We start from the raw sequence: 26,234 nt of genomic DNA, 5'->3' as shown, positions 1-26,234 counted from the left end.
AAATCTAGAAAGCTAAACAAAGACTTAAGTTTGCTCAGCTAGTGGTGCCAATTGAGGTAATACAGTTTATTCTACTGTAGAGGGGAAAATGTACCAAATCCCTGTACATCACATGTGGAAATCCTGCATGGCATTCCTGGTTGCGGTTGTTGAACAAATTTTTTCCATATATTTTGAGCTTACAGTCCTACTCAAAAAGTCTAGAAAGCTGATGTTTTGAAATATGAACGTAAAGTCTTCCAGGGCTCTGCCTACTATTGCCATGTACAAAATTACATCCTTTGGTCATAGCAGGATTCCTAATAGTTTGTACTATTTCTTTTTTTCTCTTAGTAAGAACTCTTTCCTGCCTGTGTCTGATGCACAGACCGTGCTCTCCTTTAACCCCTCGGAAACTTGGCAGTAGCTCTTGCATTCATCCTCTCTCCTGTTCACTAACTGCTCCATTTATCTGATGAAGTGGAATGTCAATCACAAACCCTTAGACTGTCATCATCAGTTTGTTTATCATTAAGGTACACAAGACACCACATTGTTTCTGCTTTCAGAGACAATCACAGCGATCCCTCTGAAAACCCAGGCCTTTCTTTTTTTTAAAAAAACAGCTTTTTTGAAATATAGGTCTGCAGAGAGGAAATATGGGCATAAAGCAAGGGCTTTGGTCATTTCTTTTGTTCTTTGCAAAGCCTTGCTGAAAGTTTAAGCTGTAGGTGGGATGTGACACTCCATTAAACAAACACATGGAGAATGACTGCTCAGCTTGATCTTATTACCTCACAGCTGTGTGGACAGGAGAAGAAAATGCAATTGAACTGTGGCTGATAGTGTGTTATAGTAAGACTGTTGTAATAGCATGGAGAAGAACATTGTGCTATGGAAACAATTAGCACGGAAACGGCATTGGTCGCGTTGGTGGATGATCTCTGGAGGGCTCGGGATAGGGGTTGCTCCTCTATCCTGGTCCTGTTAGACCTCTCAGCGGCTTTTGATACCATCGACCATGGTATCATGTTGCACCGGTTGGCGGGGTTGGGGGTGGGGGGCACCGTTCTGCGGTGGTTCTCCTCCTACCTCTCTGACCGGTCGCAATCTGTGTTGACAGGGGGGCAGCGGTCGACCCCGAGGCACCTTGTTTGTGGGGTGCCACAAGGGTCGGTCCTCTCGCCCCTTCTGTTCAACATTTATGTAAAGCCGCTGGGTGAGATCATCCGTGGCTTCGGGGTGGAGTTCCATCAGTACGCTGATGACACCCAGCTGTACATCTCCACCCCAGGCCACCCCAACGATGCCCTTGAAGTGATGTCCCAGTGCCTGGAGGCCGTGCGGGCCTGGATGGGGAGAAACAGGCTCCGACTCAACCCCTCCAAGACCGAGTGGCTGTGGCTTCCGGCGTCCCGATATAGCCAGCTGACGCCATCGCTGGCTATTGGGGGCGAATCACTCGCCCCCACGGAGAGGGCTCGTAACTTGGGCGTCCTCCTGGATGCACGGCTGTCGTTAGAAGATCATTTGACGGCCGTGGCCAGGGGAGCTTTTTATCAGGTCCGCCTGATACGCCAGTTGCGCCCCTTTCTAGATCGGGACTCCCTACGCACAGTCACTCAGGCACTCGTCACTTCCCGCCTGGACTACTGCAACGCTCTCTACATGGGGCTCCCCCTGGGGTGCACCCGGAGGCTCCAGCTGGTCCAGAACGCGGCCGCGCGGGGGATTATGGGAGCGACGAGGTGCTCCCACGTAACACCTCTCCTGTGCGAGCTGCACTGGCTCCCGGTGGTCTTCCGGGTGCGCTTCAAGGTGTTGGTGACCACCTTTAAAGCGCTCCATGGCTTAGGGCCGGGGTACTTACGAGACCGCCTTCTGCCACCAATAGCCTCCCACCGGCCAGTACGCTCGCACAGAGTGGGCCTCCTCAGGGTGCCGTCCGCCAGACAATGTCGGCTGACGACCCCCAGGGGGAGAGCCTTCTCTGTGGCGGCGCCCACCCTCTGGAACAACCTCCCCCCAGAGATACGTACAATAACAGACCTCCGGATTTTTCGTCGGGCCCTGAAAACCCATTTATTTCAACTAGCGGGGCTGGCCTGAGTTAATTTTAAATTGATTTTAAATTGGGTTATTTTAATTTACGGCCAATAATATTTAATTATTTTAAATTGTTTTTAAATTTTGTATGTATTGTTTTTTACTCTGGCTGTTCACCGCCCTGAGTCCTATTCTGGAGAAGGGCGGTATAGAAATTTAAATAAATAAATAAATAAATAAATAGAAAGTTATTTAATGTGATAACATGGCAGGAGCTAGTAGTTTGAAAACAATAGGTAATTATTTTTTTTTATTTTCTGCTTTTATGGAAGCCTTGGTCAAGTAGAAATCTTAATACTTTTAGATCAGCTTATTGTCAGTTGAGCTTTTAAATCATTTGGATTTTCTTCCCTTAGGATAGAAAAAAAATACCTGTAACATACCATATCTTCAGTGAAGTAACTTTTGGGCTGTCCAAAACATGCACTGACCATCTCTGCCCACTGTTTGTCATATTCGTGTAGCAGTATGCCCACTTCTTTCCTTTCTTTCCTTTCTCTGCTGGCATAGCCTGGGCACTTCTTGGCCATGGCGGTCACTGTGCTGACCGCCAAGCGGCTGCCTATGCTGCTGCTGGCCTTGTGGGGGCTCTTCGGCCTCCTGGCAGGGCGAGTGAAGGCCAGAGTGTGCCGAGAGCTTGGCCACAATTGAGGCCATGGGCAAGCAGACAATGGGACGAAGGGGCGGGGCCAATGGTAACTGCCAAACACTTTTCACCCAGAGGGAGACGAAGCTTTGCCTGACACTTTGAAACAGAAATAATTGCTCCATTTCAAACCATGCCTTTTGCAAGCACATGAAGCTTTGAGTCTCTGTCATTTCTCCATCCAGATGAAAAGTGTTTGGAAGCCTATGGGACGCTTGGGAACGGAGCAATTTGGTCCATTCCCAAGCACCCCACAGGTGACCAAACACTTTTCACCCAGAGGGAGAAATGACAGCGACTCAAAGCTTCATGTGCTTGCAAAGGGGATGGTTTGAAACAGAGCAATTAGCTCCATTTCAAAGTATCCCCTTTGCAAGCAAAGTTTCATCTGCCTCTGGGCGAAAAGTGTGCAGCAGAGCCAGGTTGAGGCAGAGGCGATCCCAACATGATGCCCACTCCGTCCCACTATTTCTCGGCTTGCCTGCAGCTGCACCGAACAAACACCCATGTTGGGCATCTAGATTACTTGCCTCCCCTATCCTCCATATATCTGCCTGCTGCCAGTGCTGCTGCTCAAGCCTCTCATGAGTTAGGCAGCCATGCAGCATGTTCGGATCACCTGTTTTCTACTTCCCCGCCTTTGCCTCCATGCTCAAACTTATCGGTATTTGCGCTGAACCAAGGGGCTGGAGGGCTATGGCTGTGCCAGACACCATTGGCCCTCGTGTGCTCACCATCTCTTGCTGGCCATGCCCATCCCCCCAGCTTATTTTTGGGGTAGGGCTTATTTTCAGGGAAACACATTAGTAGTCTGTTGTAGTTTCTGAAATTTCTTGATGTATGGTAGTGTTATTCTTTTTAGCACTTCTGTTGGTTCTTCTATATTGGGTTGAGTGGGTCAAGCACTTTTTGATAAAGTTGCATGGAAATCCATTTTGTTGGAATATGTTGTACACATGCTCTGTTTCCCTTTTCTGCTGCTCAGAGCTGCTTCAGTGAGTTTGTGCTTATCTAAATAACACAGCTTCTCTTGTGGGAGTTTTCGTTGTTGCTCTGGTAGTAGAGCACTTAACTGGTGTGGATGGGTTTTTTGTTACTTGTGTTTCTAGTCTGCCATTGTGGTCCCTGCAGATCAGGATGTCCAGAAAGGACAGTGAGTTGTTGTTTTCTTCTTCTCTGGTAAACTCAATTCTTTTGAAGATGTTGTTGATGGTTCTGTGGGTGTTCTCTAGCTGGTCTTTTTTATTATGGTGAAATTGTGTACATATCTGATCCATATTTTGGATTGTATTTGTGGAAATGCTATGGCTTCTAGATGTTGCATAACTACCTCCACTATAAGTCCTGAAAGTGGTGATCCCATAAGTGTACCTTTGCTTTCTTTTGCCAGAGTCATTCTATTTCTTTTTGTGGGTCTTTGTATTTTGTTATCTTCTCCAGTTCTTTCTCTTCTATTTTACTGTCTCCAGGCACTGCCATGTCCACTACCCAGACTTTTTTGTCTTCCTTAGTGACAATTGTTAAGTTATGTGTGTTATGTGACAAGTGCATGTTCTTTTGAATTCTAAAGTCCCAGAGCACTTTAGTTCTTTAGTTTCTCTTTTATGATCCCACCAATTATTAGTATTATTTTATTTATTTTTACCCCACCTTTATTATTTTTTATAAATAACTCAAGGTAGTGAAAATCCATAGTATTCCTCTTCATCCTATTTTCCCTACAATCACTCTGGCTGATAGTGGATTGGCTGATCGTGCCTGGCCCAAAGCCACCCAACTGGCTTTCATGCCTGAGGGACTAGAACTCACAATCTCCCATTTTCTAGCCTGGTGTCTTAACCTTTAAACCAAACCAGATGTCTTTTCAGAACGGATATGCTTCTTTGAAAAAAGAAAATAAAAGTCTAACTCTCAGAACAGGATTCCTAATAAAGTCTCAACAAGAATTTGTTATGAAACAACAGAGTAATACAAATTAGACACCTGTGCTTTTAAAGTTCTTTTAATTCCAAAGAAAGTTTCTAGGTATCATTTGGAGACATCCTAAATCTTAGAGCTCTTTCACCAAGACTTACTGCCTGTAGAAAAAAAGAAGTGGCTGGGTATGTGCTAAAAAAATGGACTCTAAAAAAAGTATCACAAATGCTTCTATTGTTTTCCTCAAAGCACATACTGAGAAAATCATTACCAGCCTGCAGGAGCCTCTACACAAAATATTGTAAATCAAAACATTTATTAGACTTATTAGTTCTTTGTGAAGCCTCATGTTTTGAAATCTTCATGCCTGTCCTGGAAGATAATTAGCTTTAATCACAGGTAACATTCTTCAAATTGTCTTTGCTAGAAAGTGACAGTAGAAAAGGGCTGTTACTTCTAAAGGCAGGTAGATAGTCAGTGTGACCCAGACATTTAGCCTGGATGGACCTTTTGACCTGATTCATTGAGGTTCTTCTTATATTCTTGAAAACAAAGTGCTTTACATATTTTGTGGCCAAGAAGTTTTTAATTACATTGCTTTAAGAGCAGCAGCACCTCATTCAAATAATGACATTAATCCATTTAAGCACACCAAGAACTGTAAGGCATTCAGAAACGGGCACTTAGCTGAAGTTCCATCTGTTTGATGTATAGTATGTGATATTCAGAAACCTGGGAGGTAAAAAGGTTTGGACAAGTCAAGTTTGGTTTGTTTTTAAGAAAAAAAAAATGTAAGAACAGATTCAAACTTTCTACTTAGCTTATTACCAAAATTACCCACAGAGAAACATTTAAGACTTTAAGAAATGGATGGATAGATGGATGGATGGATGAATATTATTGGAGCTATTGTGAGGACCAAAGATTTCCAACATATCACCAAGAGAGAAGGTTTTTTTATTGTTTTCCTGTACGTGAAGATCTGATAAGAAGGATGGATATCCAAATGCTTTCCCAGCCCACTATCTTCCTATAATAATCTGGTTCACCTGGTGTGCTAAAAAAAGTGGACATCATTTGAGGATTAGGGTCTTTTGACCTTCTTCAAGGCTTCAGGAAAGCATTTAGCAATAGGATGATGTGATTGGAAGGAGTGAAGCCATTTCCCCCCCCAATCTTTTTGAGAATAAGACTTCTTAATTCTGAAGGTAAAAAATCTGCCACCAAAATTCCTGCTTTATAATCCATGGATTGTCTTCCTCTTTGCTAAGACAGTATCTGACTTCCTACAGCACTCTTAACCATAAATGACAGAAACCGTTTTAACTTAACTCATATTGTGGCAGGCAGGTTTAACTCAAGGATGAAGAATATATTTTGTGATTTGCTCTGAAAATGAGTCCTGCCATGTCCTTCTCTATTCTGTAATTGGGTTTTTTAAAAATGGATTTTTAAAGCGGCCTCTACAGACGTGATAGTTGTTCTCTCCCTAAAGTCTGGAGAGTATATAATGCTCTTTGAATGAATAGAGATGATTAGGATCTGCAGCACATCTCCCAGTGGCAGGCTCCAGATTTTTTTGCCAGTGTATGCAAATGGTGGTGCTTATTCTTGCTCCCAGCACAATAAGATCTGTTCCACCTCTCTTTCCTTACTTCTCCAAAGCAGAAGCTGAATTCCCCTATCTTTGCTCTGCAGATTCATGCAGTGATTAAGCAGATTAGTTATGGGGTGGGAGGGGAGGCAGGAAAAAGTGGGAACATTTTAGCTTTTTCCTAGAATGCTGTTGAATCTAACCTGAGCTGAGGTCTCCACCTTTCTTATGTAAAGTTTGCTTTGTGTGAATGGGACTGTTTCCCCAGGTGAAAGAGTTCTACTCAGGACTGGTAACTGGGCTACCCTTACCTGTTCTTCAGTTGGGAGATGCCACCTCCCCTTTTTTTTCTAGACTCTGGAATCTCCCTTCCCATTTCCCCACCCTCCTTAGGAGTAAACTTATAAACAAATGGTTCTATTTTGCTTTGTATCATGGTAAATCGGCTTAAGCAGTTTTCAACTGGCCTAGTAGAAATCTGAACTAACTGAACTAACAGTGAATAAAGTATATTTATATTTAATAAATGCAAGGGAATAAATCCTTGAGGAATTGAATGCTAAACCAAGTTATATGAAATCTAGACATCTAAACAATGAAAATAAACCAAAAAATGAATCTAGACAACTAAACAAAGCTAATTATATCTAATGTTTCTGACTATTCTTCCTCTGCCAATTTTACCCTAATGGTACCAGTTTGGTACCATTAGGGTAAATTCAGGAAATCTCCATCTACACTCCTTGCAGTTCTCAGGAGTTAAAACCAGCAGCAGACTGGGAAATTTCTAGAGCCTTTTCTTGTCTGAATCCTATCTCTGTTGCTCTTTGAAAGAAAGAATAGATTCTTAGTATTATAGTAATAGTATTATACAATAGCTAGTAGTAGCATTATACAATAGCTAGATCTAGCAAGACCTTCAATCTGCTATGCCAGTTTTGGATTTTGGATTTTTACTATTCACCAACATACGAACAGGTAGTCCTTGCTTAACAGTCCAGTTATGATGGTGCTGAATGAATGATTCTTATGCCTGGTTCTTGAGATTACAACTGTTGCAATCTCCCCATGATTATGATATCAAAATTTGGGCATTTGGAAACTTGCCCATATTTATGACCACAGAATGCACTTCAGTTCTCCCCACACTGTCTCCCCCTCATCACTCACCTTTTGGCTCTCCCTGTTGCCTCAGGAAACCTGCTGGAAGCTTCAGGAAGAAGTCTTCGAACAGCCAGCAGCTGCTTCATGAAAGGCCAAGCCTGGCACACCTCATCAGTAATGGGAGGAAGAAGATGGTGAAGGTCAAATGGAGGCAGCAGAGATGGCAGAGCACAGTTTGGTAGGGGTGCAAGGCAGAGCATAGGGCAGCCAAAAGGTCAGAAATGGGGCAGATTTGGGGATACAAGGACTTGAAATGGAGGTGAGTGCAGCAAGACAGGAGAAGCATAAGGCCCTCACCTAATGACAGTGTGATCTGGCTTAACGATCACAACTGAGGGTACCAAAGCTACAGAATCCAATTTGGGTCGGTCACCTCGACCACAGGTTTAATCTTCTGAGCTTTTGAACTTCCAAGTCCAAAAGCTTGGAAGACTAAACCTCTGGTCTCAGTAACCAACTCAGATTGGATCCTGCATTATTATCTTGGGACATGTATATTTGCCTTCATTCATGAGTACCAAAGCTGTTGTTGCCAAGTGGAGTGGCCACATGATGTGTCATCTAACAGCTATTTAGTGATGAATACTCAAATCCCAATTAGGGTGGTTAAACTAGGACTACCTGTACACTTGTTTTTTAATAACCATGATGCAGTGTTAGACAAATCATTCTCTGTCATTCAGGTGCACTTCAATATAATTATGTAAGACATAACAATTCTTGCCCAAATGACCTGGACTATTCTAAAGAATTTGGAATATTTTGCATAGTCTCAAAGTATATGACTGTGTAAATTTATTATCTTTCTTTTTACTGTTGAAATATATGCAAGGTTGACTCAGCCTTCCATCCTTCCAAGGTCGGTAAAATGAGAACCCAGATGCTGACTCTGTAAACTGTTTAGAGAGGGCTGTAAAGCACTGTGAAGTGGTATATAAGGCTAAGTGCTATTGCTACTATGTATGTATGTATGTATGGATGGAAAGATGCCTGTATTCTATTGGTTTAGGATCTGATGAAATATATTTTTTTACAGTGCCTTTTCTCTCTTACCTGACATCACTGTTTTTTGACTAAACATTAGTATTTGTTTCTAATACACCCACTTTTTATATTGTTTGTTGTGTTAGGATTCAAAAGCAAAAAGGTATTTTGGAGTGTGTGGGTCGCCACACATAATACTAATGGTTAAATCCTTATATGGACCATTTCCTTTCTCAGGATAACACTGCAGCAGCCACATGATTCCAGGAAAAGTTGCCTCTTATTTAAGGAGTTGCAGATAGATTCTATTAAGGAGTTGAAGATGGATTTATATCCCCACCTGCTCCAAAGAATCTTTTGCTTCCAAATCCAAAGTGCTGGTTTTAAGTGTGTATGACCTGGCATGCCCCCTTTGTCTCTGCTTTGAGATTGCTTTTTAATTAGCCTGAGGTTGTACCAAAAGTTCAGAATTGTACAAGCCATGGTATTCTCTGTGATATCCTATGGAAGTGAAGGTTTGTTGTTATTATGACAGGATAGGAAGAATTTTGCTTTTGAGCTTTGATGTTGGAAGAGATTCTTTAGAATATCATGAATACCAAGAAAATAAGCCAATGCATCATTGGAGAAATCAGTCCATAGTTCTCACTTGAGGCATAAATGACTAAGCTCAAATTATCCTACTTCAGACACATTATGTGAAGACATAACTTTCTGGAGAAGGCTCTAATGCTAGGATTGGTGGATGGAAAGAGAAGAAGAGGATGGCCTCCAGCAAGCTGGATGAACTCAATTGCAGTGGCAATGAGTGCCCAATTGAGAGACCTGAAATAGTTAGGGATAGATCAGGGCTGTCAAACTCCCAGCCTGTGGGCCGGATGCATCATGCAGTGGCCACACCCATGCCCAGTTTAATGAAGGGGGAAAAAGTCCCGATAAGTCATGTGATGCTGCCATGACAACGCGAGTTTGACACCCTCAAGATAGATCATCATGGAGAAAATCTATCTCTATGGTTGCTAAGAATCCACAACAATTTGATGGCACATAATAATAATAAAATAATAATAATAATAATAATAATAATAATAATAATAATAATAATAATATATCAAGGTAGTTACAGGTAGTTCTCAATTTAATTATCACAATTGAGACCAGTGAGTTGCACCCAATTTTACGAACTTTTTTGCCATTGTTGTTAAGCAAATAACTGCAGTTGTTAAGTGAATCATGCAGTCATTAAGGGAGTCTGGGTTCCCCCATTGACTTTGCTTGTAGGAAGCCAGCTGGGAAGATTGCAAATGGAGATCACATGACCCTGGGATGCTGCAACAGTTGTGTCACTTTTTTCAGTGCAATTGTAACTTCGATTGATCAAATGGTTGTAAGATGAGGACTACCTGTATTAAGCAAACAGAGGTATAATTTGCTTTTCTCTCTAAAAATATATTTTTAAATAGTGTATAGTATATAGAGCTTATCTGTATGTTTAATCAGTGACATCATCAAAATAAACTCCGTCCAATGCCGTGTCACAAGGTCACATGCCTATTGGATAGGAAGCGCTACTCAGTGCCATCAAGAACAGCTGGTTGCCAGCTCTAAAATTAATGATTAAGCTAACTCTCCCCTGGAGTACATTGACCTCTAGTAACATTAGGGCTTAACTGCCTTTATGTTTAAGCAACCCCTAATTTGTGCACTTTTATAATAAAGAAAGCTCTAATGAAATCTTAATTTTTGTGGAGTTTTTAAAATCAGTGTCTGAAATGCATGAAAAAATAAAGCTACAGGCTTAATTCATTTATTTTTGACCAGGTCTAACCATAATTAATGCCATTAAAGCTGCCCTATAATCAATGATTAACATAACTCTCCTCTTGAATATCTCATCCACCGATAATCCTCACCCTGTTTTGTGCTTTTTTGAAATAACTAAAGTCCCAATAAAGTTATATTTTGTAACTTTATATTTTAAGTTTTAAAACCAGTGCCTGAAAAATGGGGGGAAAGATCATTGAAATCCACTCTTTTCTGAAAGTTAAAGACAAATGTTTTTGCAAAGTCTAACTGGAAACATGGGCACACACATCACTTTAAATATGGTGGGGGGAGCTACAGATTGCCTTTTTTCCTTTTCTGAAACCTAAAGACATATACCTATAATTAGAAACACACATACTACCTTAAATGAAAAAGTAAATAGAGCAGCATTCCCTCTGTTGAGCTTTTCTGAAATACAATTAACGGTAGTAAGTTTTCAACTTCTGCTTATCTGCAAGCAGTGGTGGGTTTCAAAAAATTTTACTACGGGTTCTGTGAGTGTGGCTTGGTGGGTGTGGCATGGCTTGGTGGGCGTGGCTTGGTGAGCATGGCAGGGGAAGGATACTGTAAAATCTCCATTCCCTCCCCAATTCAGGGGAAGGTTGGAGATTTCCTCCTGATCAGCTGGGATTTGGGAGGCAGAGAATAGATGGGGGTGGAACCAGTCAGAATTTTTACTACCGGTTCTCCGAACTACTCAAAATTTCAGCTAACGGTTCTCCAGAACTGGTCAGAACCTGCTGAAACCCACTTCTGCCTGCAAGTCTGCAACTGAGCAGAGAGACCCTTTCCCATGATTTCAAGCCTGAAAAGGAGGTTTATTACATGTCCACACTTGCCTAGAGTAATTGCTCTGGACATTTAACCAGCCCCCCCAATTTAGTGCTCGCCCAAAGTACTCTACACTGGGTTTGCAGAAAAGCCTACCAGAAAAGAGAGTTTAGCCCCTGCTGATTCTTCAGTTTCTCTAGCAATATAATAATACAACTGCTATAAGGAATGTTTATTTTTTGTTTGATTTGTGATGATGTAATGGAATCGTTCACTATTGGCAAATTCTTTCTCTTTCAGTCATATTCTTATGTTTAATAGGTTAATTGTGTGAATTAACAAAGAGGCAGCAAGGACAAATTGTTCTAAATACAAAGTAGTGAAATAGATTCTATAAAATAAGTAATAAACATCCAGAAAATAATATTGCCGAATGGTTTTTTAAAAAGTTCCAAATGGATGAATGTATATGTATAATGTAAGACCTTTGCAGGACCAGAGTTGATTTCTCAAAGTGTACCTCATTTGTGTGTGTGAAGGGGAGCACAGTGGTTAGAATATTTGGCTAAGGTTGAAAATACCAATTTCAATAGTACATCCATTCCTAAATAATCTGAATTCTCATGGAAAAACCAATAGCTTACTTTTAAAAGGTTTTTGTGAGGATAAAATATGAGAGGAGAAAATTCTTGCTGCATTGGGCAAGTTGAAGAAAAGGCATTACACACAAAGTTAGTTGCAGTTGGTGTGCAGGATGTGGAGAGTTGTGGAATGAGAATGAAGAGGTTGTGCCTGAAACTTAAATAGAAAATAGGGCTTTGTGTGGAAGATTTGGCCAGTTTAAAAAGAAACAAAAAGATATAGAATGTTTATCACAAGGAATAATGGCACTGTGTGAGGGAAATTATGTTTTTTCTATTAATCTCGCTATTTAAATCTCCCAGTGTAAGAGAATATTGTAGCTCAGGATTAAACTGTGAGATCCTTGGTGCTCTCTGAGCTTGTTTGTTATCTTGCAGAGGTTTCATTACCAAATTAGGTAACATCGGTGCTAGAAGGGGTTTGCTCTTATTTTATATACTAGTGGCTTGCCCTGTCAGTAGTTTATTTCCATTTTACTGTATTAATGAGAAGATTGAAGTAAAAATCTGCTTGAGGTTCTTTGTACTGAAAGTTTTGTATTAAAAGAAAGAGAATCTTTACATCTCAGATATTAAGAGAGTGCTTTTCAATCTTGGCAACTTTAAGATATGTGGACTTCAACTCCTAGAATTCCGCAGTCAGTGCTGGCTGGAGAATTCTGGGGGTTAAAGTACATACATTTTAAAGTTGCCAAGGTTGAAAAACACTGTCTTAAGTGAAGAGGTTTGATAGTCTGCTCCAGTTTAAATGGACCATATATTTGCCTTGGTATGGTCCTGTGAGAATTGTGGTGATTGGAATCATTAAATGAATTAACCTCTCATTTTCCTGGGAAATCTGAGATCCCTTTCAGTGTAGTGCTTGGCAAAGGTTGATTTTGTAACAGACGTATTTTCGTCAACTTGCTTGCAGTTTCCTTGACAAGGATTCCCTTAGATAAAATTTATTATCAAAACTTCCCTGGGGCCAGACAAAATAACTAACACAGTAGGGAAGCTCTAGTTGCCTTTAGAGTTTAGTAGGGTAGCGGAGGGTAGCATAGTGTGAAAGAACCATAGTGTTGTGTGAAAAATAGTAGTAACAATAATCCATTAGGCAAGTTTGCTGCTTATACAACTGGGGAATGTTTGGGTGTCTATTCATCAAGGGGTTCTGTTCCTATAAGCGAAATAAACATATTAAGTTGCAGTTGAGGGAACTGGGATTTTTTTTACTGTGTTCAGGGAATTAGTAATCATATCACTGGGGAAAAATAGAAGTATCTTTTGAAGGCATTAGAAAAGCTTAGCTCTCCAAGCAGATTTCTGCCTGGATAAGACAACAAGACTAATTTGGATTCAAACATGTATTGTTCCATTAGAATTGTGTCCTTTTGAGGGTCATCTTTATAGACAGTAACACATATTTCTATTTTTGGAACATAATCCATTGTTTCTCAAGGAATAGCAACCATTCATACTTGACACAGTTATAAGGTGGTCTGGTATGTTTGGAAAAAATGAGGTTCCTATCCTTCAAGCGGACAAGAAGAAGATCATAATGTATTGGTAAATCTGGATCAATGATGATTTCTGATGCCTAATCAAATACTTTAAGACAAAAACTATAAAGATGTAAGACCTATAAATCTGACTGCTGGAATAATGAAACCTTAGGGAAAACCAGGAATGGTTTCATATGCAAAAGAGGTGTAGAATCATAGGGTTGGAAGAAACCTTTGAGGTCTTCTAGTCCAGGGGTCTCCAACCTTCGCGACTTTAAACCTGGAAGACTTCAACTCCCAGAATTCCCCAGCCAGAAAATTCTGGGAGTTGAAGTCCTCCAGGCTTAAAGTTGCCAAAGTTGAAGACCCCTGTCCTAGTCCAATCCCTCCCCCTTTCTGGGTCAAGGCAGGAATCCTTACAAATGATTGTCCAGTATATTCTTGAAAACCTCCAGTGATGGAGCAGCTACAGTTCTAGGAAGGAAGAAAGCTTTTCCATCGATTAACTGTTCTTGCTGTCATGTTAGGAAATTTCTCCTTAGTTCTACTTTGGATCTCTCTTTAATGAGTTTCCACCCATTGATTCTTCTCCTGCCCTCAGGTGCTGTGGAGAATAAGTATGGAGTTCATAAGTTTGGAGAATAATAGGAGTAAATAATTATTCATAAATAAATTTATGAATGGTTTATGAATAATATAACAGAAGCCATTGTTTTTAATCATGTTTTTATATATGACAGTGCTTATTTTTAAAGCTATGAAAAAGTTAACTTATACATCTCAGATCAAAACAAGCAACCACATGGTATAATAATAGTACAAAAATCAACTAAACCCACCTTTAAAAAACCCCAAAGGCCCAATAGCCCAAGAAGGAAAAACAGGAGTCATCTACAACAAATTGTGTAAGGACTACGACAGCCACTGTGTAGGACAGACATATAGAAGATTAGCAGAGCAAATCCATGAATACTAATTAGCAATCAGAAGACATAATGAAAACTCCTTAATTTCACAGCTCATGGACAGACTTAATCATAGTTTCAACCGAAAAACTGAGCATCTTAGACCAAGCTAAATCCCAAACTGTTAGAGAATTCCTGCAAGCTTCGAACTCAGACAAATTAGCCATCAACAGGCACATAGACATAAAAACTTACAGTATATACAACATTAAAAAAAGTTAAAAAGAAAATATAAAGACCAGAACATTTCCTCACCAGCTATCAACACCCAGATAAACAGGAATTAATGCCAGGATTAACACCAGACTAACAATGAAGCAGGGAATAATGGGCCCATCAAGGATATCAAGGAGAAAACAATACCTCCACCAATGCTGACAGGGCAAGCCACTGTATATAAACAAAAGAGCAAGCCCAATTCCCTTCTAGCACTGAAGATGTTACCCAGCTGAGTAGTGAAACTCCACTTTCCTGTCTGGTATGTCTATGGTAGATCTGGGAAAAAGAAAACTATTGTTTTTCCATTCTTCTGATGATTTGGGCTAAAATGGGAGGGAGCGTAAACTACATTTTCACTGCCAACAGTGAACTTGTAAGAAAAGAATAATCAGTCTTTTGATATCCACCTATGAACTTTTTTTTAATGTTTCACCACTCTGCAACTTGTATAAGATTGCACAAGTTGTACCAAGCTGCTCACTTTTCACCAACTTCTACAATAGTTTTAAAGTGAAGTGAGGAGGAAAAAAGAAGCTCACCAATTGGGATCCACCCAGGAGGGGTCAGACAATCACAATTAAATGACCCTGGGGGATAACAACTGGACGCAAGAGGTTTCCTGCGACAGCACAAGGCAGTCAATCGGAGTGGTAGCATTTGCCTACAATGAAATGAAATGGAGAGGGTGAGCCAGACAGCATTGCTGGTGCTGGCACAAGTCAGAAAGCACTACTTTTGATGCATAGATGGAAAAATCTGTGAGTCTCCCGGTAAGCTATGGAGGATGACATCATGTGTTCCTGGCCTCAGGACAGAGCTAGTGATCCTGTATCTGTACCAACCCAGTAAAAATAAAAGGACATACTCCAAGCTTGATGTAGGCCCATCCCTACCTCAGAGGGTGATGATGTCCTTTCTTAAAGGGGTGGGATATAACTCTATTGCAATGTAAAGAAGTACAGATTTGTGAGATTGGTGTCACTCAGCTGCAGCTGGGATTCCAACAGCAGCACAAAGTGGTGTGTTGTTTGGCTTTGCAAAAGCACAAGCCATTGTTTCTTGTTCAGTCACCCTGTGCCATGAGAGCAAACGGGATTGCCTTCTTTCTCTCTTTCTCTCTCCTTCCTCCCTTCCCCCATTTCATTTGATTGGAATAGGCATATTCTCTGTCTGAAGTCCTTATGATAATCAAAGGATTGCCTGGGCTTTCCTAGCAAAATAAAAAAGCAGTGCTCCTGCTTTTGACAATGAGAAAGGAGTATCTATAAAGCTTTATTTAAACTTCAAAACACCTGGTTATTGATCATTTAGTAAGAAATTTTAAATCTCGTCTTCAGACTCTGCAGCTTATCAGACTCAAGAGCAGGGGCATTAGCTCTGACCGTCAGTGTGACTACAGTTGGCACTTTAAAAGCCTGTGTAAAACAGACTCAACCTCTGTCTTCCAACAAAATTTGTATTTATAGCCTTAGCTTCAAGAAACAGTTTGGTGGAGGCACAGAATAAAAGGGGGAAAAACTGGAGAAAATCATGAAATATAAAGACCTGCAAATTTTAAAAAACCAAATATAGTACATATAGTAATAGGCACCTTGGGTGCAATCTCAAAACATCTGGAGCACCACTTGATAAAATCACCATCAGTCAATTGTAAAAGGCAGCTTTATTTGGAATAGCTTATATTCTGCGTTGATACCTTTAATATTACTGAATAACAACATTTGCCTGTCCCAGATACTTGGGAAGGACTTGATGGATAAAAATGCCAAATCCAGTCTATATTAGTTTCTGCTGCAGGAAAGATTATATAGCTAAAAGGAATGTACAATTAATTTAGTCATCTGTATTAATAATTTTGATTTGAAGTTATGACGGCCTGAGAAATAGTGATTCATAACCTGTCATAGAAGTTACAACCACTGCATTACCCTGCAGTTATGTGGTCTCAATTTGGGTGCTTAGCAACTGGCTCACATTTATAAGGGTTGCAGCATCTTGCAATTGCAATTTGTGTCTTTCCCAGCCAGCTTCTGACAAGGGAAGTCAATTGGGGGAGCTGGATTTGCCTAACCACTGCACTAAAAATGGTTGTAAAATATAGTCCAGTCATGTGATCGCTCACTGAATGACCACTTAATAACTAAAATTCCAGTCCCAATTGTGGTCATAAATTGAGGACTACCTTTATGGTTTTGTTATTCAGTTACTACTACTATTTCCAAGTTGGAAGCACCAAAGTGTTTCCATATTGAAAGGATTTGCCAGTGACATCATCACTGTCTGGGGGACACTCAGTTGGGGGCTCCTTTTGTGTCCCTGGAAAGTTGCCCACCAAAGTGGTACCCATGTATCTACTTACAGTCATCCCCTTTCAAACTATTGGGTCGGAAGGAACTGGAGCATGTGACAGGAGCTCATCCCACCTCAAGACAGCAACAAGGTCTTGAACGCAAGCCTGTCAATCTTCAGCACAGCATTCTAACCTCATGAGCCACCATGTTCCTTCAGTTAATGGAGTTATTCAGTTAATGGAATAATAAAGAAGCAGACACATTACTACTGTATATTACATGTATATCATTTTTAAGAATATTTAACAGTGCAATTGGTTTCCTTTGTAATACACATTTAACCCATATATTATATAATTACAAATAATTTTAGATGCCAAAATGCATCTCCAAAATTGGGTTTACCTTATCCATGTATGGGTTTATCTGCGAGTATACTATTTACTGTAATTTTTTTTTAAATACCCATATATCCCACACATGCTTATATCCCATACCTAAGCCCAACTTATGGATAAATTGACACACACATTTTTAACCAAAATACTATGAAAAATGAAAAATCTGTGGATTTCCTGCAGATAAGGCAATTGTGAAAATTATATGAACAGTTTGAGGGTTGGCTTAGCTTTAGCACTAGCACTTAGACTTATATACCACTTTATAGTGCTTTACAGCCTTCTCTAAATGGTTTACAGAGTCAGCATATTTCCCCCAATGATTTGAGTCCTCATTTTACCGACCTCAGAAGGATGGAAGTCTCAGTCAATCTCAAGCCGGTGAGAATTGAATTGCCAACAGTCAGCAGAATTAACCTGCAATACTGCGCCACCACAGCTTATTCACGACGGGCTTATCTATATACTGTAGATACAGTGTACATTTTATCTACTGTATATACTGTAGTTTTATCAGACTTTCAAAGAGTACTCTGGCCCAAAAAGGCTTAATAAACCCTGGTGAGCACAAAAGCATGATCTTGGCCTATGAATGCCATTCACCATCTGTATACTGTAAGAAGAAGATGAGGCTCTGGAATAATGGCTGTGGGAATCTCCAGGAAAAACAAGGAACTGTTTGCAGATTTTTCTGTGCTTGCCACCCATCTTCCTTCAGCATTTAACCTTTGCTTTGCTTTTCCAGTTGGCAGGTTCAGCTGTTATCGCTTTTGGGCTATGGCTGCGGTTTGGAAATGTTATAAGAGATTTAGCAACTGATGAAGCCTCCCCAGAATATTTTTTTATGGGTAAGTTCCATATCAAGTATTACTGTGTAAATATAATTTTTCTTTGGTAGCAACAACAATAATCATGCGGGGCAAGAAAGCTTTTGCTTCCTGAACATATATGTTATAGATTTTTGACTATTATTCATGAAGATAATCTATCACATATCATTATCTATATATATAAAAGCGAAAACTACTCATGCCTTAATCACGAAATCTCCAGAACCGTAAAGCCCATAAACTTGAAATTTGCCACGTAGGTTTCTCTTGGCTTCTAGGTGCTCACTAAGAAAGGATTTTTTCAAAATGACCAATAGAGCATTAGTATTTCCTATATTATTATTAACACGCTCTGATGCTAAGGAGTTCTACTCCCCCTCCCCACCTGAAAAGAAATCTGTTCCAAATGCAAAACACAAGCAGAGGATAGGCATTTCACTTTCAGTTTTACTTTCACAGCAGGAAGCAGCTTTAATACAGAACACTTGAGCTAAACCACAGCCAGGCTCCTTCCTGTCTCCTTCTTGCTCATACAGCAAATACTGTTTCACTTTCCAAACAGCCCTCTGATGCTTAGGAGTTTTACTGAGCTGGAAATCTGTTCCAGCTCTGATGCTAAGGAGTTTTTACTCCCCCTCCCCACCTCAAAAAAAAATCTGTTCCAAATGCAAAAACACAAGCAGAGGAGAGGAGTTTCACTTTCAGTTTTACTTTCACAGCAGCAAGCAGCTTTACTACAGAACAGTTGAGCTAAGCCATGCCCAGCCTCCTTCCTGTCTCCTTCTTAGTCACACAGCAAATACTGTTTGAGTGTCCAAACACCCCTCAACTCTCTCACACACTGACAGGATGCTAGCCAGATGAATACCGATGGATGCTGCGGGGTGGGACATTCTACTCCCCCTCCCCCTCTGTTCCAACTGCCAGTTGCATTGTATCAACACCTCTGATACTACGGAGTTACACATTCTACATTAAGTTTCAGGCTGTAAGTGTCAATTTATCACATAGCAGATAGTTTTGTAGCGAAACACAGGCATCCAGCTAGTAGAAAAATAATGGGGAGAGAGAAATTCTTAATTCTTTTTTTTTTCCACACATGTTTTTCACTGAAAATTCCATCCATAGACAAGTCATATGTTTTTCCTTTCATAGAACACCACCTTATTTTTAAACAAGTTACAACTTTCTCAAAAGATCATCTTTGGAGGGAATATTTTTTCTTATCACCACCATCACCAATTAGATGATACAAGTGATGTCACACATCTATTCTCCCTTCTAAGATTGATTATTTTTCACTTTTCAGAAGTTTACAGCTTCTGTATTTCATTTGTTTTATAAATGCATTTTAAAAATATACTCTAAAAGTTAATAAGAGATGTCCTCTTGAACACTGAACAAACAAGCAACTACTTATATGACCCTACATACAATCTCTACACCAAATCAAAACTGTGTTATGATCATTAATTCTACCTAAGGCAATGAAGTTATTGTGTAGAAATTTTCACCACTAACAGAGAATCATAGAGGTGAAAGATAACCTTTAAAATGTTAAATTCAGTCCCCTTCTCAGTGCAGGAATCCAGATTAAAATATCCATGAGAGGAGGCTCTGCTTAAATACATCCATCAGTTGACAGCTCAAGTCATCATCACCTTCCTGGTAATAGGTTTCATTGTTGAATTGCTCTGAATCCATCTCCCTGTAATTTACATCCATTATTCCATATCCTGTCCTCTGGGATAATAGAGGTGTCTTCAAGATGACACCTTTGTCCAGATTTTTAAAATTTGATCATATTCTTATCTTCCCTGTTTTTCTCAGAACTTTCATAGGACTTAGTTTCTAGTCTTTTGATTATTCTCGTTACTCTTTCTCTGAATGTGTCTAAATGTGGTGTCCAGAACTGGACATTCTGCTGGAGAGCAACTATGACCAATGCAGAATGAAGTGAAACTAGGATTTCAGAACTATGCATCTTGAAATAATGAATAGTGATATCAAGGTTGTTAATGAGCGCTAGAATCTAGACATTTAAGTATTATTCACTTGATGTGAAATCTTGCAAAACTGTATATAATCTTGTTTAAACAATGTTTAAATGTTTACTTGTTTAATCCAATCTTAAACTGAAGAAAATGTATGTGTAAGCCAGCTTTCTTAACAGCAGAATTGCCCGGTGAGCCTTAGATAGACTCATATAAGGGAGGGGGTAAAATACACTAAAGCATCTATGACAAAGCCTTTCTTTCTCTTGCCTGAGCCTAACCACTGTTGAGAGAACTTAAGTGTTTTTTACGGAGTGAAGTCCTGGCTCGTAGCCCAGCCTTTCAGGGATAAAGATCATCAGATGTGACGCATTACACAAACCAAAATATCCAATAATTGGCACCTCTCTAACATATGCCCTTAGCGCCAGTTTCTCAACATAGTTTGATTTCTAGGCAGATATTGAACGGAATTGTTTTAGAATATCTTGTAGCCCAAATATTTTTTTAATCAGTATGGCAATGTAAGATATGCTTTGTTTAATATTTTGGGGGGGATGTTTACACAGTTCTTGAATTCCATGTCTAATTAAGCCCCAAATAAATCTCTCTCCATATAACACCTTGAGTTATCTGAGTCTGAAATTACACTCCCATACATATATGCTAGAGATCAAGCTTCATTGAATTCACTGGGACTTAAATAGCCATATAGACACTGTCAAACTGTTTACTAAATCTGCACTACTATTAATCTTCTTATCGTTCCCATCACCCATCTCCTTCCACTTATGACAGTATGACTGTAACTTTGTTGCTTGTATCCTTACGATTTATATTGATATTGTTTCCTGATTGCTTATTTGTACTCTATAACTATCATTAAGAACCTTATGATTCTTGATGACCGTATCTTTTCTTTTATGTACACTGAGAGCGGATGCACCAAGACAAATTCCTTGTGTGTCCAATCACACTTGGCCATAAAAAATTCTATTCTATTCTATTCTATAGGCTTGCACCATTAATATGCATCACTTTAAGCTTCTGCATCTTTCTAAATCTGACTGTAAACCTTCTGGCAGGGAGAAATAAATAAAATCCCAATTGCTGGTTAGAATATATTAATAGTTGCTAGCATTCAGGCACTCTGAAGTTTGCCCTTTTTTTGTCCTGTATTTTACCCATGCTTTGTTTGTTTGCTTGCTTACTTTTTTTTGTGCCTGCTTTATTAAAACAGAGAGCTACATTGCTGGCAAGAATATTTTGAATAAAACTCCCTAGATGCAGATTGTTTGATCTCCAGATTAAAAACAGATGCACCTCAGCCTGGTCCTGCTCTGTGTCATCTATGGTCATTTTGGCCAGGATTGATGCAAATTGTAGCCCAGTACACCTGGAGACCTATTTTACTGGCAAAATGGTGATTCTAGAAGGTACCTCTACTTGTTTATCTGTAAAGGATCTGTGCTGCACAAGACAAAAGTTTCCGTATATATCACCGTATTTACCAAATGGTGTATGTCTACCGTAAATATATTTAGAGGTATTCATGCTTGAGCAAACTTAAACACACACAATATAGATATTCTTAAGTGTAGCCCACAAAGAAATTTCAAAATAAGGTACTTTAGATTCCACAATTTTAACAATTTCTATTAATATTTTTTCTAGCCATATTTTCTTAGGAACTGTGAAATACACTCAAAGTAATGACTATTTATTCTATTAGCAGGATCCTGCTTTAAGGGTACTATAGACTAAGAGCCTTATTTGACTCCTTGTTTCAAGGGCAGTCTACTGGAAAAATCTGAGAACAAGGAAAGGAGAGTGACAGACATTGTCTTGGTTTTACTATGTAGCTACAGTTTTTTCCATCCCTCCATCCTTCTGAAGCAAGTTTGTGACTTTCCAATGGATTAAAGCTGGTATTATAGATGCAATTGATTCAGATGTAATATTAAGGGCTGATCAAAATCAAAAGCAACACCTGATTTCTTCATAGATATGTCAGAGCACAAAAGCTCATTCTCCAGGCTACAATATTGCAGAAAGAAATCCTAGTGCAGCAAATCAATTCAGTGTCTTGACACTTCTGACAAAAATAAAGATATTAGTTTGATAAATGTTTTACTCTTAAATGAGGTAAGTCATCCAAGATCAGGAAAAGGCAGCTTTATTATTGTGGACTATAGCTGAATACTTTGGGGATCGCAGTGTAACTACACTTCTTCCAGATACTGTGTTTCCCCGAAAATAAGACCCTGTCTTATATTTTTTTGAACCCAAAATAAGCACTGGGCCTTATTTTCAGGGAAGTCTTATTATCTTGGGGTGTGTGGAACAAGACAGGACTCCTTTTGCAGTCTTACCTGATTTCCAGCTCTGTCTCCCTAACCCTAACCAGAGGAAATGGCGGGGAACTGGCTGTGCATGTGTTTAAATATTTTCGAGGAGGGCTTATTTGGGATGGGCTTATTTTAGTGCATGCGCTCAAAGGTCCGATTGGGCTTATTATCAGGGGATGTCTTATTTTCAGGGAAACAGACTAGTATATAACTATTAAAAAAATATTTTTCTCCTTACTTTTAGCCAGAGACACTAGAGATAGCTAAGAAGACATTTTAAAAATAAACAAAATAAACAAAATTGTATAATAAAAAATAAAAATTAAAACAGGATAAAAACTCAACTATAAAATGAGATTCTATTAAAACAATGCTTGACAAATTTGATAGCAAGATCTAAAGGTAAAATGTTAGCACTAACAAAGTCCTGTCAATTTTGTATTTGATAGGAATGTTTAAGGGTAAAAAGATGAAATATAGAGAATCTCCAAGCAGATTTGTAGTTTCTTTAATAGTTTTGATATTAACTAAAAGAAAAATGTATTAGCAGCAAAGTTTGAACAAAAGATAAGTGGCAGACTACATTTATTAAAAAAATCATTAATTTGATAGGCATTAGATCCACTGAGATAGTGAACGGGTTCTTTTAAAATGGTTTTAGTATGACTAGGTTCAAAATAAATATTCCCTACATTGTCTCATTTTGTTCATAGTGATCCATCTGGCAAGATTGCTATTTAATGATGCTCTGGAGGAAAATTGTATTAAATAATTCATCAACGTTGAAAATTTGGAAGAAAGTATTATTAGAAATCAAATTCAGCTCTTGACATTTTTCTCCATCAACAGCTGTTTTAGAAATTTGCCCTTGACTATCAGTTGTATTGTCATATTACATTTATTGAAGCAAGATTTTATAAAATTATATATTTTAAAAAAGTCTATAAGAACGCCTACACATGATGGCTGCCACAATCCATAATGCCTCAAAGCAGTGGTGAAATCTAAAATTTGTTACTACCGGTTCTGTGGGCATGGCTTGGGGGGGGGGGGTAATGTGACTGGGTGGGCATGGCCAAATTTTTTTTTTTTTACTTTTAAAACCATTTTTTCTACAATCTCTTTGGTGAAGAGGTTGTAAAAAAAATGCTTTCAAAAGACTCTGACGATCCCAGCTGACTTGCCTGATTGGCAGAGACTTTTTTTCTTTTAAATGCCTCTGCCATCAGGCAACTCAGCTTGGATTGTCAGAGGCATTTAAAAGAAAAAAAGGGTTTTTTTCTTTTAAAAGCCTTTGACGATCCCAGCTGAGCCGCGCTATCATCAGAGGCTAATTTTTTTTTACTTTTAAAAGCATTTTTTGGCTGACGAGGTTGTAGAAAAAATGTTTTTAAAAGTAAAAAAAAAAGCCTCTGATGATTGTGCGGCTCAGCTAGGCATGGGGGGGGCAGGGATTTTTGCTACCAGTTCTCTGAACCACCTGCCTCCATCGCTACCGGATCGGGTGATCCGGTCCGAACCAGGAGCATTTCACCCTTGCCTCAAAGGTTGGGCAAGGCTGGCTGCATTCCAGGGGTGAAATCCAGCAGGTTCTGACAGGTTCTGGAGAACCGGTAGTAGAAATTTTGAGCAGTTCGGAGAACCGCCAAATACCACCTCTGGCTGGTCCCAGAGTGGGGTGGGAATGGAGATTTTGCAATATCCTTCCCCCAGGAGTGGGGAGGGAATGGGGTTTTTGCAGTATCCTTCCCCTGCCACACCCACCAAGCCACGCCAACCAAGCCACACCACGTCCACCAAGCCACGCCCACAGAACCAGTAGTTAAAAAATTTGAATTTCACCACTGCTGCATTCAATGTCTGGAGGCCACTTGTGCAATGCACCAAGGCTACTCTTGCTTCTTCTCTGGAGCCTAAGAGCCCCGTTCATCATATGAGTGGGAAACATAACAAGATTACTATTTTACCACTGTTAATACTAGTGCTGTTTCATGTTCTTTGGCCTATTACAACTAACAGCCTGATGTAAGAGTTATTTGTGGTTGCATTTCTGCAAAGCTACTATTCAAAAGTTTGGTGAAAGAAAGAATAACAGGCAATCCATGTGACAGGGAGAGGTAAATCTGCTGAGTTACATTAAACATCTTTTTTCCTAGTTATTTACATTGGCAGTGTTACAGCTATTCACTGGTTTCGCAGAGCCAAGCACCTCCAATGAAATCAGTCCAAGATAATGTTACATTTCCTTCTTTGGGCATCTTTTTTGATCAGATACATGTTTTCGAGAATCACAGACTTTGTATTTATACAAAGGATGCAGTAGGTTGGTTTTAGATGGATCCTCTTTGGTATGGTATGACTTTCCTGAAGCAAATTCCTCAAAAGGGAAATTAAACCCTGGATATATTGCATTTGTCCCCACCGTTTTTTGCATGAAATGCCCCCCATAAGACAAGCTATAGTGTACAATGAAGTTCCATTATCCATAAAGACAATTATGTTAAAAACTTCAGAAGAGGTCAGTACATTGCAGAATTGATGTATTATACTTATAAAAAGGTAAAGGTAAAGGTTTCACCTGCCCAGTCATGTCCAGCTCTAAGTGGCAGTGGTCATCTCTGTTTCCTAGCTGAAGGAGCCAGCATTGTCAAAAGATGCTTCCGTGGTCGTGTGGCCAGCATGGCTATATGCTGAGGTATAGGGAATGCTGTTATCTTCCCACCAATTGGTACCTATTGAGGTGCCTATTTTATCTACTTGCATTTGCATACTTTTGAGCTGCTACATTGGCAGGAGCTGGAGAAAGAACAGGAGCTCATCCCATCATATGGTGCTTGGGTATCAAACTGCCAACTTTCTGGTCAACAAGCCCAGTATCTTAACCACAAGGAAGCCTACCCATCATATTTAAATGGCCCCTCATCTAACAAAAACATGTATCTAAGCAGACAAATTTGTCAGGTGCCTGATTTTATTAGCCAACTGAAGACTCATGGAAATATCTGAAAATGTATCTTCCACCTGAACTTTCTCATAGCCAGTAACTATTTTAGTAAATAGAGCCATGCAAATCCCTTGAAATATTTTTTTTACATTGCAATGTAAAAAACATCTTTCTCCAAATCATTAAAGCAGCTGTATCTTTTTCTGGGCTCCCATGACTCTTTGAAAACTTTCTCCTGCCATCTCCAAATGCTTTGCATACCCAGCTAGTATACTTCGGATTCAATGTAATGATTAAGTTATTGAACAGGGAGACCCGAGTTTGAATCTCCCATAGAGACATGTCTACAGAGCTCATTGGATGATTTTGGGACAATCCCTTTCTTTCACTATAACCCTTCCTACACTGAGACCTGTGGCTTTGTCCTCTGAATGCCAATAAATAAACAAATTAATAAACCAATAAAAACACCTATTTCATAAAAAATATGGTCCAGGTTAGACTGATTTAAATTTTACAGATGTTTGTAAATTGTATGCTGATATTTGGCATGAATGTAGTTTTACATTTGCAAAATCTTGCGGAGAATTTCAGATGTTACTGTGAACCTCTACTTTGTTTAGTACAAGAAAGGGAAAACTCTGGCCAATCCGAAGTTGCTGAACTTTAACTCTCAGGCATCCAGTAATTGAGGAATGCTGGCATTGGGGGCTATTGATTCTCTGCCCTTTTTTTAACAAGCAGATTTACCCATTTTTCTTGGTCAGCTAATAAAAGTTTGGAGCAACTTCTATGGCTGAAGGACAAAACAAAACACAGCTATCAGAAAAAACTGTGAAATGAGATACTGGCATGTGAGATTTAAAAAGTTACTGCAGGTAGTCCTCGACTTACAATCACAATAGAGCCCAAAATTTCTGTTACTAAGTGAAACATTTGTTAAGTGAATTTTGCCCCATTTTATGATGTTTTTGTCACAGTTGTTAAGTGGATCACTGCAGTTATTAAGTTAATAACACAGTTGTTAAGTGAATCTGGCTTCCCCATTGACTTTGCTTATGAGAAGTTCGCAAAAGGGGATCACATGACCCCAGGACACTTCAGCTGTCATAAATATGAGTCAGTTGCCAAG

At 39.5% G+C, this 26,234-nt stretch overlaps 1 protein-coding gene across 2 annotated transcripts in view; it reads left to right on the top strand.

The window, feature by feature from the left end:
• Positions 1–26,234, top strand: part of TSPAN2 (tetraspanin 2) — a 55,433-nt gene that overhangs the window by 3,073 nt on the left and 26,126 nt on the right. The window contains exons 1-2 of one of the 2 annotated variants that reach the window (XM_070939871.1): positions 3,855–3,910; positions 17,732–17,834. In XM_070939871.1, coding sequence (XP_070795972.1) covers positions 3,869–3,910; positions 17,732–17,834 — 145 coding nt within the window. In that variant the 5' untranslated portion in view covers positions 3,855–3,868. Of the gene's footprint in view, positions 1–3,854; positions 3,911–17,731; positions 17,835–26,234 lie in introns of those variants that run through there. The other variant, XM_070939870.1, reaches the window with a different exon arrangement.

This window comes from Pituophis catenifer, unplaced genomic scaffold (genome assembly GCF_029215685.1).
Source record: "Pituophis catenifer annectens isolate HBS135680 unplaced genomic scaffold, rPitCat1.0.hap2 SCAF_3, whole genome shotgun sequence".
Classification (NCBI taxonomy): Eukaryota; Metazoa; Chordata; class Lepidosauria; order Squamata; family Colubridae; genus Pituophis; species Pituophis catenifer.
Note: the sequence above shows the minus strand (reverse complement) of the source record. Positions and strands in the feature narration are given on the sequence as shown.